Source organism: Ochotona curzoniae, unplaced genomic scaffold (assembly GCF_017591425.1).
Source record: "Ochotona curzoniae isolate NIBS_2020 unplaced genomic scaffold, NIBS_Ocur_1.0 contig_517, whole genome shotgun sequence".
Classification (NCBI taxonomy): Eukaryota; Metazoa; Chordata; class Mammalia; order Lagomorpha; family Ochotonidae; genus Ochotona; species Ochotona curzoniae.
In genome coordinates, this window is record NW_024466454.1 from 6,694,148 (window position 1) to 6,712,858 (window position 18,711).

Here is an 18,711-nt window from a genome sequence, read left to right on the forward strand (position 1 = left end):
TCCCCGCAGCCTGGCTTCCCATCCAGCTCCCTGCTTGTGGCCTGGGAAAGCAGACAAGGATGGCCCAAAGCCTTGGGACCCTGCACCCATGTGGGAGACCAGAAAGAAGCTCCCGGTTCCTGGCTTTGGATTGGCGTAGCATCGGCCATTGCACTCACTTGGGGAGTGGACCATCGGACGGAAGATCTTCCTCTCTGTCTCTCCTCCTCTCTGTATATCTGACTTTGTAATAAACATAAATAAATCTTCCAAAAAAAGTATATTAGGTTTAAAAAAAATTATAAGTATCAAAAACATTTTAGACTACCCATAGTTTTCCAAAACAATAAATTCTAGCTATCATTTTGCACATGTACTTTTTAGTTTATTAGTAAATCAATTATATGATGCATTGTCTTTTTATATATATATTCTTATATATATAAGAATATTTATATATATTTATATTTTTATATCCTTATAAATATATTAAATATATAAGACAATGCATCATATAATATATATATTTATATTTATATTTATAGATATATTTCATCTCTTGGTTAACATTTTTTTTCCTTTTTTTTTTTAAAGATTTATTTTTATTATTTTTTATTGGAAAGGCGGATATACAGAGAGGAGATACAGAGAGGAAGATCTTCCGTCCGATGATTCACTCCCCAAGTGAGCCGCAACGGGCCGATACTATGCCGATCCGAAGCCAGGAGCCTCTTCTGGGTCTCCCACGTGGGTGCAGGGTCCCAAAGCTTTGGGGCATCCTCGACTGCTTTCCCAGGCCACAGGCAGGGAGCTGGAAGGGAAGCGGGGCTGCCGGGATTAGAACCAGCACCCATATGGGATCCCGGGTGTGCAAGGCGAGGACTTAACCACTTGCGCCACCGCGCCGGGCCCAACATTTTTTTTTCCAACATGGAAAGTGTAACTCCAACAGTCCATGTATCCTGGTTTTTATTTTATTTTATTTATTTATTTTTATTGTCTGTTTTTTTTTACTGTATCCCATGTGTTTTGATTTTTTTTTTCACTTTGGTTGCTTCCAAATAATCTCTATTCTCTAGTAGAATTCATCACATGCTCATAAAGTATATGATGGCATCATTTTTCCAAAAAAAAAAAAAGACTAAAGGAATGAATCAACAAATGAAGGCAAAAATTCCTTTCCTAGTCAATGAAACAGCAAATGTCAAATTCAACATAAAAAAAGAAAGACTTAAGTAAAAATGTCCAAGTATTCTCAGTTCCATAAACACCAACAAAACAAAGAGAACCAAATCAATTTGAGATTTTTTTTACACAAACAAGGGAAAAAAAAAAAACAGCTGGCATTAGCAACACCTTGTAAGTTATGAGCTGAGGTTTAGTATTCCTGCCAAGTTTACCGTCAAGAATGTGGCTGCACACCTTTCCTATAAGCTGCCACAAAGACAATTTTGAATGGAGTCAAGAACAAAACACAACTCATTTACGCCATCAACAGGAAGGAAAACAAGGAAAAAACACTGGCTTAAAGGTGTGCAAATCTTGATTTTGATTTAGCTTCTGGATTAAAGTGAGCAATTCACGAATCATTTTAGGTACCTCATTTACAATACCTACAAAAGTAAGGGGTAATCTGAGAACATCTGGGGGAAAAAAACAAATAAACAGTTCTCTTAAAATCTTTAAAACAGAATGAGGGAAATTTGGAAGCAATTGTCTCATCCGCTTTCCCCTACACTTCCACCCTCCCCACCCTAATCAGTGGTTCACCTGGGTATACCTCCTTCTCACCTGTGCAATCATTAAAAATAAAATAAATTTATTTTTAAAATTAGTATCATCTGATGGAGTTTTCAAAGTACAACAATTACAACCTAAGCAAGCAGGGTAAGGAGACCTATATGGTATTGGGTTTCTGTATTCCTGTTAAAAGTGGCAAAATACTAATTCTAATTCGATGAGAAGTTAGGTATAGCTACTGTAACCCCTATGGCAACCAACAAAAAACAAGGCAACAAAAAAACATAGCCGGTAAGTCATTTGGCCCAGAAGCTAAGCTGCCTGTTAGGACACCCTCAACACACATTGGAGCTACCTGTGTTCAACTCCTGGTCCCACTCCTGACCCCAGCCTCCTACAAATCCGGACCTCCCTGGCTCCACTCCCTATCCCAGCCCCCTGCGAATCCAGACCTTCCTGGCTCCCACTCCCTATCCCAGCCTCCTGTGAATCCGGACCTCCCTGGCTCCACTCCCTATCCCAGCCTCCTGCGAATCCAGACCTTCCTGGCTCCCACTCCCTATCCCAGCCTCCTGTGAATCCAGACCTCCCTGGCTCCACTCCCTATCCCAGCCTCCTGCGAATCCAGACCTTCCTGGCTCCCACTCCCTATCCCAGCCTCCTGTGAATCCGGACCTCCCTGGCTCCACTCCCTATCCCAGCCTCCTGCGAATCCAGACCTTCCTGGCTCCCACTCCTGACCCCAGCCTCCTGTGAATCCGGACCTTCCTGGCTCCCACTCCTGACCCCAACCTCCTGTGAATCCAGACCTGGAGAATCAACAGACAGTTCTAGGAACTGAGTTCCTACATCCATGTGGGACTGAGTTTTCTACTGGCTTTGGGGCCCTCCTCCCTATTAGGGTGCAGAAACCTGGAAACTGAATGGCTGAGCACTTTCGCTCCAATAAATAAATAAAATGTGGGTACTTTGTCTTGCACAGCGGATTAAGCCATCATTCGGACATACGCGTCTCATATATCAGCATGTTGGTGTGAGTTCCGGTTTCTCCATTTGCAAACCAGTATTTGGCAAACCTACCCCAAAAAGCAGCAAATGACAACTCAAATGCTTGGGCCCCTGCCACCAATATGGGAGACCCAGATGGAGTTTCAGTGCCTGGCCCAGTCTAGATATTGCAGTCATTTGAGGAAGGAACCAGTAGATGGAAGATACTTCTTTTTCTCTATCACCTTACCAAAAAGATGAAAATAAACATTTTCTAAGTAAATATTTTTAAATAGACAAAAAATATTAAGCTGGAATATTGGCATAAGCTCAAAGAATCCCTAAGAAGGAAACAAGATAAAAAGTTAAGAAAAAAAATGAAAGGGCCCGGTGGCGTGACCTAGCGGCTAAAAGTCCTCACCTTGCACACACCGGGATCCCATATGGGCGCCAGTTCTAATCCTGGCAGCTCCACTTCCCATCCAGCTCCCTGCTTGTGGCCTGAGAAAGCTTTGAGGACGGCCCAAAGCCTTGGGACCCTGCACCCAGTGGGAGACCCAGAAGAAGTTCCAGGCTCCTGGCTTCAGATTGGCATAGCATTGGCCGTTGCACTCACTTAGGGAGTGAACCATCAGATGGAAGATCTTCCTCTCTGTCTCTCCTCCTCTCTGTATATCTCACTTCCCAATAAATAAATAAATCTTTAAGAAAAAAGAAAAAAAATGAAAACCAAATAAAATGGTAACTCTAAATCTAACTACATCAATAATTACATTAAATATAAATGGTTTAAACGAGGGCCAGCAAGGTTATTTGGCGCACTAACTCCCACCTGCAGTACCCCCTAAGGGCACTGATCTGTGTTTCAGCTGCTCTGTTTCCAATCTAAGTCCCTGCTTACAACCTGGGAAAGCAGCTGATGATGGCTCAAGTTCTTGGGACCCTGCATCCACTTGGGAGACCAGAGAAAACTCCTGGCTCCTGACTTTGGATTGGCTCAGCTCCGGATATTGCAACCATTTGGGCAATGACCCAGCAGATAGAAGATCCTTGCCTTTGTCTCTGTAAATCTGCCTTTCAAGTAAAAACAAATAAGAATCTTCTTTAAAAAGAAAAAAGTAAATGGTTTAAACAGGCCAAGCCAATAAAGCTACAAAGACTGTTACAAAAAATATGAAACAAGACTCACAACGTACTCCCTGCAAGAAAGCCACTTTCAACACAGTGGTATAGCAAGTGTATTTTAAAAGCAAAACAGTAGGACCCAGCGCAGTAGTTCAGCAGCTAGCAGCTAAAGTCCTCACCCTGCATATGCCAGGATCCCATATGGGCTCTGGTTCTAATCCTGGCAACCCTGCTTCCCATCCAGCTCCCCGCTTGTGGCCTGGGAAAGCAGTTGAGGAGATGACCCAAAGCCTTGGGATCCTGCACCTGCATGGGAGACCCAGAAGAGGCTCCAGGTTCCTGACTTCAGATCGGCTCAGCTCTAGCCGTTGCAGCCACTTGGGGAGTTAATCATCAGACAGATCTTCCTCTCTGTCTCTCCTCTTCCCTGTATATCTGACTTAGCAATAAAAAATAAATAAATCTTTTTTAAAAAAGCAAAACAGTAAAAAGCTAAATGCAACTTCATTCCAAAAACTGGCAACACAAACCTTCGTCAAGCGTAAATGGCTTAAGCTATAGCACATCCACACACGACCTATCACTACACAATAAAAAAATTACGGAAACACAGAAGCTAGATAAATCTCTGGGGACACATGTTGAGCAAAAAGGAACCAGTTTCAAAAGGTTACATGCATATGTATGACTCCATTTTTATGCCACTGTAGAAAAGGTAAAACTGTAGCAAATAAAACAGATGAGTGGTTTCCAGGTGTTAGGGCCTGGGGCAGCATGAGGAAGCTTTCTGGATGACGGAACCAACCGAAATCCTGGTCACGGTGGTAGTTAAATGAAACCTATACGCAAGCTGAAACTCAGCTTCACCCTGGGACAAAATCAATTTTACCACGTGTGAGCTTTTAAAAATAAGGTCAAATAGGACCCGGGACGATAGCCTACCAGCTAAAGTCCTTGCCTTGAATGCGCCAGGATCCCACATGGGCACTGGTTCTAATCCCAGCAGCCCCGCTTCCGGCCTAGGAAAGCAGTCGAGGACGGCCCAAAGCCTTGGGACCCTGCACCCGCGTGGGAGACCCGGAAGAAGCTCCTGGCTCCTGCCTTCGGATTGACGCAGCTCTGGCCGTTGGGGGCCACTGTGGCCACTTGGGAAGTGAATCAACAACGGAAGATCTTCCTCTCTGTCTCTCCTCCTCTCTGTATATCTGACTTTGCAATAAAAATAAAATAATCTTTTAAAAAATGATTTGGTAACAACCTGCAAAAAACAAAGGTCAAACAAACACAAAGCAGATGATTTGCATGCACCTTTCCAGACTACAAATCTATTTTAAAAAGTAAAAACAGAGCCAAAGGAAAAAATGCTGAATTCCGCTGGCATAAAAGCCCCCGCTCACACGGCTCACACAAGAACTTCCCAAAGCAAACCCAAATCTTCGGACGTGCACTCCCAGCAGAGGCTACAAATATTTTCCCATGCCTGTGAAAGTCTCTTGTTGTCACATTTCCATATTTCACACTTTCAAAAACTGCCAATTGCTTCTGGCGGGGCGCCCCGTTCCCGGCTTGGGGTTGCCGAACTTACAAGCACCCCTTTTACGCATTCCACCTGATGCTCTCTCCCTTCGCCAGGGAGTCTCGGCCGCGGCGAAAACGCCTTCCGCGGGGTGCCAGAGAGGTCAGCGCTGCTCACCCGGAACTAAGGTCCGCGCGGGGCTCGGCCGCCTCGGGCTCCCCACCCAGGGGCGCACGCTGGGCCCCGGACTCCCCACGGGCAGCCGGGCCCGCCCCACGCCAGAGTCCCCCAAAACGCCGGAGCCGGGCGCTGGGGGCCGCTCTGGGGGGCGGGAGGTTGTGCCCAGGAACCTTCGGCGGCAAGTCCCTTCTTGGCCCAGAGTTAAGGAGGGGAAACTCTGGCAAGGGTGCCCAAGGCAGCCGCCCACCGCCCTCTCTGAGGTCCCCGACTTCCCGGGCGTTCCCGCTGGCCCTCACCCCTCAGAGGCCGCGCGCGTTGCCTTTCCCCGAGGGGATCCCGCCGCACGCCCGCCCGACGGTCCGGCGCCCCAAGTGCACAAAAACACCCAAGCCAGGCCGCCTTTCCGCCAGCCCCTCCCGCTGGTCAGCGGCCGCAGGGTCCGGGTCCCAGGGAAGTGGCAAGGCGCGCCCGCTGAGGGACCCCGAGAGGCCAGGGGGAGCAAGGGGTCGCGGCCGGGGGGCACGCACCTTGAGCTGGGACTTGGAGACCTTGCCGCTGTGGTCCAGGTCGAGCGCGGTGAAGGCGTGCCAGATGGCCTTGAGCAGCTCGTCCTTGAGGCCCCCCATGGCCGCAGCCCCGGACTGCCCCGCTCGGTCAGCCCCGCAGCGCCACTGCGGCCCCTCAGCCCCGGCCGCCGCCGCCCCCGCGCCGTCACCTGACCGCGGCAGGCCCCGCCCCGGACACGCCCCCTGGGCGGTGCCGCCCCTCGGCGCCGCAAGCCGCAGCTGAGGCGCGGTGGTCTGCGGGTGGACTCACTCCAGTGGGTGGGAACTCCGGGCTTTCGGTCTTGGCTGGGACCGAAAACACCACCCCGAGGATCCCTAGACCAACCAGGGTTATGGTCTGTGCTCACGTATAGTCCAAAGACGTTTCTCCCACCGTGGGGGTGAAACTAAAGAAAGAGAGGCTGAGCGCCCTCCCCAGCTGGCGCCTCACAGGGACTTAGGGGAGCCAGTGATCCCGGCTGGTGTGAAGGCCGCCCCTCACCCCAAAGAGGGACCTCCTGGTGTGGCTACCCAAATAGCCTGTGTGCACAGTGGTCACTCAGCCTCATTAGGCTTCAGATTCTCCACACAGAAAACAGGCATAGTTGCACCAAAATGTTCTGGAAGAATTCTTTCAGGACAAGACCGGCTGCTGGCTGACTCCCATTTGATGGAATCCCCACACATACAGTACCTCTCCCCTCCAGTCCTAGACCAACCCGCTAGTAGATACAAAAATAAATGCTACGGAAAAAATGAAAAAAAAAAAAAAAGGAAGAAGAAACACTACAAGTCTTCAAAAGGAGGTGGTTCTCAGTGACCGTTGGATTTGAGTTTCTTATACACACTTATTTCAAAAGGAAATAGTCATAGAAAGGGAAATTGAGGAAACTCAGAGAAAAGAGCCACTTCTAGGCTGCCTCTTGGGGACACCCACATCCCATGAGGAAATGCCTGGTCTGAGTCCCCACTGCTTGGCTTCCCATCCAGCTTCCTGCCAACACACACCCTGAGAGGCAACAGAGGATGCCACAAGCCCGTGGATCCCTCCACCCACGTGGATGACCAGCTGTGCCTCGGCTCAGCCTTGGCGATTGCAGGCATTTGGAAAATGAGCCAGTAGACGGAAAATCTCTCTGTGTCTCTTGTTTCTCTGTCATTCTGGCTTTCAAGTAAGTAAACTCTCATTTTTAAAAAGATTTATTTTTATTGGAAAGGCAGATCACATTTACAGAGAGAAGGAGATACAGAAAGATCTTCCATCCACTGGTTCACTCCCCAAGTGGCCAAGAAGGTCATAGCTGAGCCAATCTGAAGCCAAGAGCCAGGAGCTTCTTCTAGGTCTCCCATGTAGGTACAGGTTTTGAACGGGTCCTTGACTGCTTTCCCAGGCCATAAGTAGAAAGCTGGATGGGAAGAGGAGCAGTTTGAACTTGAACCAGCACCCATATGGAATTCCAGCACTTGAAAGGTGAGGATTTAGCCACCGAGCCATCATGGTGGGCCCATAACCTTCCATTTTTAAAAAACAAGAAACTGGGCCCAGTGTGATGGCTTCTTGGCTAAATCCTCACCTTGCAAGCACCAGGAGTGAACCAGCGAATGGAAAAGCTCCGTGTGTCTTTCCTCTCTGAAAATCTGACCTGTTTTTAAAATAAAAACAAATACTAAAAAAAAAAAAAAAAGGAGAAAGTAAAGAGCATAAGCAAGGACGGCCTAGTTGGAGAACCAGGACAGGGGGAAGCGACATCAGCCCTTCACTGTGACAGCCACGGGGCTTGGTTCTCATCACCATTTGTCGGGAGTTTTTGGGTTTTTTTTTTACCTTCCCAGAATCCCCCAGCTAAGGTCCAAGCACAGCAAACAGCAGAAACACGTGGTTTTAACCCTGATTTCCTCATGCCAGCTCAGCTCATTCCTAACAGTGACAGAAGGGAAATCCTCCTCGTTCTCAAGGCTTCACTGAAGCAGCACAGGACACTTCCCCTTCTCCCTCGGTGGCTGCAAGCACGGCAGCTCTCGTCTTGGAGTAGGGCTGCACTTGGCAATTCGTGTGATCCACAGAATGTGGCACAGCTGATGGCATGGGTTTTGTGAGGCCAGGCCAGGACAAGCTATGTTGTCAACTCTTGGTCTTGGGTCGCTGCCTCTGGGAACCTCACTACCGTTCTATGTGGAAAAGCTGTGTTTTTGACTAGCTGTTCCAGCCAGCACCACCTAGAAGGCAGGTATGTGAATAAAGGAGCCGTCTTACACAGACTGGTCCCAGCAGATGTTACATAGGAAAGAACCAAAATGATCAGGGTTGTGGCATAGCAAATTGGCACTGGCATCCCATGTGGGCACCCAAGTCAGTTCCTGGCTGCTCCACTTCCAATCCAGCTCCCTACCGTACAACCACATGGGAGACCCAGAAGAAGCTTCTGGCTCTTAGCTTTAGTCTGACCCTGTCCCAGCTGTTGCAGCCAAATGGGGAATAAAGCAGCAGAAGGAAGACGTCTGTCTCTGTAACACTGCCTTTCTAATAAACAAAAACAACAACAACAAAACAGAAGCTCCAGACACAAGGTCCCAATCCATCTACCCAACCCTCTCTAGCCATTTGAATCAATCTATCTGAGGCTCCAGACATTAGGAAGAAAAATAAACCTCATGTTCAAACTTCTGATCTGTGTGTTGAGTACAGTAAAGTAGAGGTTGATGCCACCAAGATTCAGGGCAGGCACTTACGCAGCACTAAGATAACAGAGCCACAGGAACAAAACCCTGTATCCGTGGTGACATTCCTTTTCCTGCCACCAGCAGGGATCTGCCTTGGCCTGCACAGATTCTTCCCCTCTGCTTCCATTACAGGAGGAGCCCGTCTCCTCAGGCCAGTTCTTGAGCTGTTTATTTGTAATAAAAGATTAGAAAAGAAGGAAGAGGGAAGAAAACTGCAATGCGGGATTGAGGCAGCGGCAGGGAATGGAAGACGGCACTACAAAAAAAGGAAAAGCCGCTGTGGAAGGTGACCCCAGCGGGTGGAATGAGATAAAACAGATTCTGAGAAGTCGCAGAGGAGATCACATGTGTTCATAGTACTCTAAAGATACAGAAAACATCAGCTGATGGGGGCGGTGGACTGTGCCGGGCCCTGTACTTGCAAGTACACACAAGAATCTGGTCTGGGAACTCCTCAGACAAAGTTATTTGGAGATCTCCTCAATCAAACTGCCGGACACAGAACCCTAACCAAGAAAACACAGAGGACAGAACAAGTCAGTCAACTACCTCAGCCATATGTTGGCAGTGGAAAACTGGGCAAACGGAGACTCTAAGATGGACTATGTCAATCAGTGGATTCTTCAGCGACCTCATCATGCTTGTACTTGTAATGGCGAGATTGGCAGCAATTCAGAACTGTTGAACTATTAAAACCACTTGAGCAAGACCCTCGGAGCATGCCCCACATCCGGGACCTGGGATGGGTGGGAGACTGGGTGGGGCTTCTGCCTTTACCTCCCCCTTTACCCCAGATGCATGACAAAAACAGTGTGGACATCTTACTAGGTAGGACGCGGGGATTAAGTACTCCTCACCAAGGTATGGAAGATTTCTCTGCACACCCTTCCTAAAACTGTTTCATACCTCAATTTTTGAATTGTCATTGAAGTAGTCACAGAAAGTTGTTAAGGCCTTGCATCCAATTTTGACATATCGGTTGCTCAATGCTTTGTCAATTTATCTCAATGTTATATATTGTTGCTGATGTTATGTTGGGGCTTTTAATTGACTGGGATTTTGCTTTGTTGGCTTTGCCTTTGGACCGGGGAGGGTCTCCCTAAGAAGGCGCTGAACTTGACCAGACAATAATATGCTGGACTCTATGCTTGGTGTATGCTTGCAATGAAAGGATCTCAACTAAACTTGAACTGTGGTTACACAATGGGGGGGGGGGAGGAACCCACCATGGGGGGAGGGTTAGGGGAGGGTTAGGGGAGGGGCGGGGGGAACCCCAGTGCCTATAGAACTGTATCACATAATATAATGTAATTAAAATAATAATAAAAAAAACTAAAAAAAAAACAGTATGGAAATAATAGTCTTACCCTCTTTCCTGTAGCCCTTGAAATTTGTGCCCTAATTACCTATGTAAAGAATGTCAAAAATAAAGAAAAACAATGGAGAAAAAAAGATACAGAAAACACGAAATATTATCAAATCAGGTTTGGTGAACGGACAGTGTTCTCTGATTTGGGGCTAGCTTAGCCTTGGCACATGTGAATTTCTGCCTTCCTGAGTGTTACAAATAAATGAACCCAGGCCTGGCACGGTGGCCTAACAGCTAAAGTCCTCGCCTTGAACGTCCCAGGATCCCATATGGGTGCCGGTTCTAATCCAGGCAGCCCTCCCTTCCCATCCAGCTCCCTGCTTGTGGCCTGGGAAAGCAATTGAGATCAGCCTGAAGCCCTGGGACCCTGCACCCACATGGGAGATCCGGAAAGAAGTTCCTGGATCCTGGCTTCAGATTGGCACAGCACCAGCCGTTGTGGTCACTTGGAAAGTGAACCATCGGACAGAAGATCTTCCTCTCTATCTCTCCTCCTCTCTGTATATCTGACTTTGCGATAAAAATAAAATATATCTTTTTTAAAAAAATGAACCCTCTGGGCTGGCACCATGCCTCCACCTGCGGTGTCAGCATCCCACATGGGTGCTAATTCGAGGTACTGGCTGCTGTACTTTTGATCTATCTCCCTACTAATGTGCCTGGAACAGAGAAGGATAGCCACCGTCTTTGGGTGCTTGTACTCACACGGGAAACCTAAAAGAAGCTATTGGCTCCTGGCTTTGGACCAACCCAGTTCTGGCCATTGCAACCATTTGGAGAGAGAACCTACAAATGAAAGATCTCTTTCTCTATGTCTCTTCTTCTTTATCTATAAATCTACCTTTCAAATAAAAGCACACAAATGTTAAAAATAAACAAATTGCCTTCTCTTCCCCTTGGACTGCATTCCAGATTAGCCGGCCTTTTCTTGGTAAGTGCTATAAAGTAAAAATTGATAAGAGTATATACAGGTGAACAAGCTGAGCTGTGGGGAATAAGGAAGTCTGCAAATGAGGAACTGACCATGAGTCTGAGCCCCAAAGGACCAGTTGTCGTTAATAGGGCCAAAAATGGAGAAAGAACCTTCTAGACAGCAAAAACAGAGAGAAGAGCTGTTATGGCTTAAGTGTAGTCTGAGGGTCTTCCAAAGCTTCACGTGCTGAAATGTAATCCCCATGTGCAAGTGTTCAGAGAGCGGAAACATAAACCAATTGAGAAGTAATTAGGATTAGATAAAAATCATTAGGGTGGAGCACCCCTGACTAATTCCTGGTGGCTTTATAAGAGGAGGGAAAGAAATCAGACCCACAAATACATGTGAACCCCCTTGTGGTACCACCTTAAAACCACCTACAAGAAAGGCCATAGCCAGATGAGACCCCTAGACTTTCCGTTTCCACCTTTGTGAGCCAAAATAAACCTCTTCCGCTATGAGGCTGTATGCATTCACTATTTCATTATAGTATCCAAAGCTGTCAAGAAGTCCAAGTGCAGGACTGTGTGCCCAGGGTGCGGAGAACACTAGGAGGAGAGGAGGAAGTGGGGAGGCAGACACTGAGCACAATACACCAGAGCCCAGGCCTGTGGGTTAGCGCTCTCCAGCTCTTATCTTCCCTCAAGCTCTGTAATCCGCTGCAATCGCAGAAGAGGATCTTCAGCAGGAAGCAAAAATGTTGAATGCCACATAGTTGGCAGATGTGGGGGTGGTGTCCAGCCCGGTCACTGGGTTCAGCAGCACTTGATAGTATCTTCATTACTGTCCTGAGGAAAATAAGTTTCTGGTTCCACAGGAAATTCCACACAATAATCTCCGGGATTCAAGCAGAACCTTGGAGAGTCAGCTCGCCGCACGCCCTCAGAGCCACAGAAGAGTGCAGACTCCCTGACTGGTGAGAACAGCCTCCCTCTGTCTCACAGGCTTATTCTGAGGCATGAGTAAGATAATGACAGCTATAGCCCATGCAAGGGGGAGGAGCGACAGTGACAACCAAGAAAGAGAGGATAATAATAGAGCTCTGATGCCAATAAGAACAGAAACATCTTGAGGCCTTGGGGCCTGGTGCCTTCCTTAAGGCACAAAGCAACAAAAACAATCTTTTAATTGTAAGAAGTCTGCGGCAGGGCTAACATTGAAAATTGTCTTAGGGCCCGGCGCAGTGGCGCAAGTGGTTAAGTCCTCGCCTTGCACGACCAGGATCCCATATGGGCGCCGGTTCTAATCCCGGCAGCCCCGCTTCCCTTCCAGCTCCCTGCCTGTGGCCTGGGAAAGCAGTCGAGGACGGCCCAAAGCTTTGGGACCCTGCACCCGCGTGGGAGACCCGGAGGAGGCTCCTGGCTTCGGATCGGCATAGTATCGGCCGTTGCGGCTCACTTGGGGAGTGAATCATCGGACGGAAGATCTTCCTCTCTGTCTCTCCTCTCTGTATATCTGCCTTTCCAATAAAAAATAATAAAAATAAATCTTTAAAAAAAAAAAAAGAAAATTGTCTTAGATATTGCCTGTTGGGTTTTACGTCAAACCTAGCATTTTCTAAACTGACGTGCAGGGGCTGGTGTTATGACATAGCCAGTGAAGCCGCCTCTTGCCACACAAGCATCCCATATGGGCACTGGCTCAAGTCTTCCCTGCTCTGCTTCCGATCCAGCTCCCTACTAACAGCCTGGAAGAACAACAGAAAATGGCCCAAGTGCTAGCACTCATGTGGGAGACCTGGAAGAAGTGCCTGGCTCTTGTTTCAACTTGGCCCATTCCCAGCCATTGTGACCATTGTGACCATTCTGGGAGTGAACTAGAAAATGGAGGATCTCCATATCTCTCCACACCTTTATATATATATAAATGTGTGTGTATGTGTGTGTGTACATATATATATAACACAAATAAAACCTTAAAAATAAATTTTAAAAGGTTCCAGCATGGTGACATACAGGCTAATCCTCTTCCTGTAAATGCTAGCATCTCATCTAGGTGTTGGTTTGCATCTGACTGCTCCATTTCTGACCTAGCTCCCTGCTTATGGCCCGGGAAGGCAGTCGAAGACAGCACAAAGCATTGGGACCCTGCACCCGCGTGGGAGACCTGGAAGAAGGTCATGGCTTCGGATTGGCTCATCTCCAGCCATTGTGGCAAACTGGAAAGTGAACCAGCAGATAGAAGATTTTTCTGTCTCTCCTCCTGTTTGTAAATCTACCTTTCCAATAAAAATAAATATTTAAAATAAATAAATAAAATCAACAGATAGTAAGTATACATATTTGTAGGGTAATTTTTTATGCATGTGTATGATGTGGAATAATGCATTAACGATCCACATTTATTTCCTCAAACATGCATCACTGCTTTGTGTTTAGAACATTCAAAACCCTCTCCTCTAGCTATCTTGATATACACAATAAATTATCGTGCATTTCCGTCACCATGAACCCTACATTTTACGTGCACTTTAGTAGTTTAGAGGATCAGTTTCACGTTACCTGTGTCTGACACAACAAAAGACACTGGGGAACAAATGGCGGGCAGACCCTCAAGTGAGCAGTGGAATCTGAGCAAACTAGACAGAAGGGCAGGGATCTGGTGCAGAAACCCAGAAGGTCAAGCCAGAGATCAAACCCAAGCCTGCGAGGCTGAGCCTGAGGAACAGCTCGAAGTCTGCACGAGCAAGGCTGGCTGGCACCTGAGGGTTCCTGCCTGCCAGGCAACTCCAGCCCACATGATAACAGACTTTACTAAGAAGGGCTGGGAAATGCCAGGCCATATATAGCCTATGAAACCATTTGGTTTAGACCAGTTAAGACTCCCACAAGCAAAATCAAAATTTAGTAAATATGCAGAGCAGGCTAAACATTCTAAGTAGTAGTTTTATACGATGCACTAATGATGGTATAAATATCCAAATGGCACCCCACTCCTATAGGAGTGGCTTACAGAGGATCCCAGGAGGGGGGCAGGTTGTTAGGCACAGTAGTAAAGATGGTTCTTGGCACACCCACATCTCCTGTTGGGTTCAAGAGCCAACTCCACCTCTAGTCCAGCTTCCTACTAATGGGTATATACCCTGGGAGACAACAGGTCATGGCTCAAGTGCTTGAACCCTTGCCACCATGTGAAAGACTTACATAAAGCTCCCCGCAGCCCGGGGTGGGGGCCATGATGGCATTCCCAGCTCCCAGTTTCAGTTCCAAAGGATCAGCTGTGGGCATTATTGGGGAATGGTTCAGCAGATGGGAGCTCCCTCTGTGTCTCTCGAATAAATGTTTTAAAAAGGAAGAGGGAGAGTCAGAGCTGTGGTGCAGTGCGTAAAGCCACCGCATGCAGCACCAGCATCCCATGTGGGAGCTAGTTTGTGACCCAGTTCTCTCCAAATGTGCCTTGGAAGGCAGCAGAGGATGGCTCAAGTGCTTGGCTCCTGAACCCATGTAAAAATCCTGGAGGAAGCTCCTGACTCCTGGCTCTTGCCTTTGGACATTTGAGGGAGTGAAGCAGTGGATGGAAGATCTCTCTGTGTCTTTCCCTAGCTCTGCCTTTCAAATAAATGAAACTTTTTAAAAAAAATTCGGAGAAGAGATGTTCTGTGCTGCCTGAGAAAGCTGCAGGGTCCCTGCAGTAAGGACCTGACAGACGCAGCCACACAGTCTTGTACTTCCCAATAATCACAACTGCAAACTGAACAAACCTTTGTTCTTTGTAAATTATCTAGTTTGTGGTGTTCAAATGCAGCAACAGAAAATGGACATAGGGCCCGGCGCGGTGGCGCAGTGGTTAAGGTCCTCGCCTTGCATGCCCGGGATCCCATATGGGCGCCGGTTCTAATCCCGGCAGCCCCGCTTCCCATCCAGCTCCCTGCCTGTGGCCCGGGAAAGCAGTCGAGGACGGCCCAAGGCTTTGGGAACCTGCACCCGCGTGGGAAACCCGGAAGAGGCTCCTGGCTTCGGATCGGCATAGCATCGGCTGTTGAGCTCACTTGGGGAGTGAATCATTGGACGGAGATCTTCCTCTCTGTCTCTCTTCTCTGTATATCCGCCTTTCCAATAAAAAAACAAATAAATAAAATAAAATAAATCTTTAAAAAAAAACCTTAACTATTCTCTATCTCATACTTCCTCAACTTCTCACCCCTCAACAGGAGCTATTACTGTAAACTCTTGTTAATAAGTGGCGCTCTGTGCTTTTTGCTTTGATTATTCCAGAATATTTTTTTAAAGAAGTGTTATTCTTCAACAACTCTGCAAAATTAGTCCTTGTTGTATGGTGAAGCCCACCGCCACCGGGCCCACTCAGCTGTGCTGTGACCACTTTAGAACCACTCCTTTCGAGGTTTTCTGCTAAGCTGCACTGGTGGCTTCTTGCTGGGTTTTTTTTTTTTTTTAAAGATTTATTTTTATTATTTTTTCATTGGAAAGGCGGATGTAGAGAGGAGACACAGAGAGGAAGATCTTCCGTCCAATGATTCACTCCCCAAGTGAGCGCAATGGGCCGATACTATGCCGATCCAAAGCCAGGAGCCTCTTCCGGGTCTCCCACATGGGTGCAGGTTCCCAAAGCCTTGGGCCATCCTCGACTGCTTTCCCGGGCCACAGGCAGGGAGCTGGAAGGGAAGCGGGGCTGCCGGGATTAGAACCGGCGCCCATATGGGATCCCGGGCGTGCTAGGTGAGCTCAACCACTTGCGCCACCGCGCCGGGCCCTCTTGCTGGGTTTTAAAGGTGTTTTTAACCTACATGCAAATGTGATTTTTTTCTAATCCCTGTGTCTTCCAAGCTGATTAAACAGTAGTTTAAAATTTAAAAAAAAATAAATTAGCTTTATTTGAATCATGTATCACACCATTCAGAACTCTTTGACACAAATTTGTTTGCACTCATTTTTGGCTCAAAATAAATTTAGCACCCAACCATAACACAGATTTTTCAGCTAGTTGTGCACGTGTATACCTTGGCTACTTAAAAATTACCTGTGTGTGTGTGTGTTTTAACATCCATTTATTTATTGAAAATGAGATGCAGAGAGGGAAAAGGAAAGCGAAAGAGAGACAGACAGAGGAAGATTCCATTTGCTGGTTCACCCCCTGAATGGCTGCAATGGCCAGGGGTGGGTCAGGCTGGGTCTCCCATGTGGATAGTAGGGGCCCAGGCACATGGGTCATCATGCACTGTGCATTAGCAGGGAGCTGCATCAGAAGTGGAGCATCTAGAACTCACACCAGTTCTCGTATGGGATACTGGCGTCACAGGTAGCACTGCAACCCACCGTGCCACAATGCCAGTACTGACCCAGCTTATAAAGGTTTACTTATTTCAGGGGTTTTAGTTTTTATTTTTAAAAAATTATTTTTATTGGAAAGGCAGATTTACAGAGAGAAGGGGAGACAGAGAAAAAGATCTTCCATCCGATGGTTCACTTCCCCAAGTGGCTGTAATGGCTGGAGCTGAGTTTATCTGAAACCAGAAGTCAGGAATTTCTGGGTTTCCCATGTGAGTGCAGGGTCCCAAGGTTTTGGGCTGTCCTCTACTGCTTTCTCAGGCCACAAGCAGGGAGCTAGATGGGAAGTGGAGCAGCTGGGACAAGAATCAGTGGCCATATGAGACCTTGGCACATGCAAGGCAAGGACTTTAGCCACTAGGCTATCACACCAGGCCCTTATTCATTTATTTAAAAGGCAGAAAGAGGGAGGAAGAGGGAGGGAGGGAGAGAGGGGAGGAGGGAGGAGAGAGAGAGAGAGAGAGAGAGAGAACTTCCATCTGTTACTTCATTCCCCAAATGGCCTTAACAGCAAGGTCTGGGCCAGATTAAAGCCAAGAACCAGGAACTCCATTCTGGTCTCCCACACGGGTATAAGAACACAAGCACGTGAGCCATCTTCTACCCCCTTCCCAGTCCCACTAGGAGGGAATGGGATCAAAAGTACAGTAGCCAGGATTCAAACAGGTGCCCTGATGGGGAAGGCCAGCAATACAAACAGTGGCTTAACTTGCTTTGCCAAGAATGCTGCCTCCCCCAGTGCCCCCAAGCCAAGTACTCACATACGGGGCATGAGCACCTTAGCAAGTGCTAAGCACTAAGCCGAACACTCACTCACCCTGTCCCAGCCTCACCACTCATTTCAATCCTTGACCTGGTGATGGATTAACTCCCAGCATGACTGCCCTCGCCTCAGCCTTTTGCTGTGTTCCCAGCTTCGCAGATTGGCCACGTCAATCCATCCTTTGCTACTGAAAACCAGGAGAGGGACTAAGACCGCTGGTCGACACAAGCCTTGGGGGAGCGGGTGCGCGGGTCTCTGCAGCTCACCCGCACGGTCCCAGGTCGGTGGCAGCCACACAAGAACCATTCACTCTGTTCACCGAGACTACACCCACAGCAAGGCAACAACTCTGACTCATAGGAAAAGCAGGTCATTTTCTCCTGCCTGTGTCGGTGTTATTTTAAAAAATTAGTGTGTTGTGACACACCATAGCAGGAGGAACTTAGGTTAGACATTCAGAATGATTTCCTGAATACAGATTTTGAGACACATGGCAGCAAGTTACAAATGAGGAAGTGGAGGCTCTGCCTGAGCAGGGCTGGCTAACGTGGGGGTACACTCTCCACGTGGTGGTCAGAAGTTATCATGGGGAGGAGCGAAGGTGCTGCAGGGGCAGCGTGCCTGCTCTGGCTTACCTACCACTCTGCACAAGGGCTTCTGTTCACAAAGGGTCAGCCTGCTCCCTGTCTGAAGTCCTGATCTTAGCAAGTCCTCCCAGAAACCCAGGAAGGTAAATGATCCCTTCGGTCAGGTTCTAATTGCTCAAGTTCAAATAAAGGCTGCAATGGGAAACCACAGCTGTATGCCTTGAAAATGCAAACTCTCCTCCTGAAAGGCGAGAAACCCATGGTCAACACCTGCTGTTTCACCTGGAGGGGCACAGGCCCGGCAGCAGAGGCAGGAAAGGGGAACTTCACCCAAAGAAGCTGCAAACAACTGTCATGGGGCCCAACAAGGAAGCCAGCCTCAGACAGACAGATCAAATGCCAGCTGGGCAGAGGCAGGGATAGGAAGAGGGGGCAAGGTGGGAAGCTGCAAGTCAAGGTATATGCTTTCAGAAGTGAGTTAGGAGTGGCTTGGACTTACAGGAAATGAACAGTGAACAGAGTCCCTTTTCAGCAATGGTGGGCATGGGCTGCAGAGCCTGCCAGGTGCCAAGGCGGATGCTTCTCAGCCTAGTGTTTCTTTTGGTGGTGACCTCTGCCCATTAACAATGCCCTTTAACAACTCTCATTCTGGTATCCCACCCACCTGCAATTGTCTGTGGCATGCAAAATCTGAAACATTGTTTCAAACAATGACTGCAGTTAAATTATGTGCTTAGTGTCCCTCAGACTACTTGGAATCCTTCTGGAAAAATCAGGATCCCTAACCAGTGTTCAGCCAAACAATTACAGCAGCCACATTCCATATAGGATTATGTGACTTGGAGTTCTGGCTCCTGTTCCTGACTCTAGTTTCTGGCTAATTGGGTTCCTGCACCCTGTGGGAGACTGGCATTATATTCCTGGTTCTTGGCTTGGGACTC

At 47.8% G+C, this 18,711-nt stretch overlaps 1 protein-coding gene across 2 annotated transcripts in view; it reads right to left on the reverse strand.

Annotated features, from left to right (window-relative positions):
- SWAP70 (switching B cell complex subunit SWAP70) overlaps positions 1-6,244 on the reverse strand; it is an 82,876-nt gene extending 76,632 nt beyond the window's left edge. For both annotated transcript variants that reach the window (XM_040989144.1, XM_040989143.1), the window contains exon 1: positions 6,055-6,244. In XM_040989144.1, the coding sequence (XP_040845078.1) occupies positions 6,055-6,153 (99 nt within the window). In that variant the 5' untranslated portion in view covers positions 6,154-6,244. The remainder of the gene's footprint in view (positions 1-6,054) is intronic.
- Between the last annotated feature and the right edge of the window lie 12,467 nt (positions 6,245-18,711).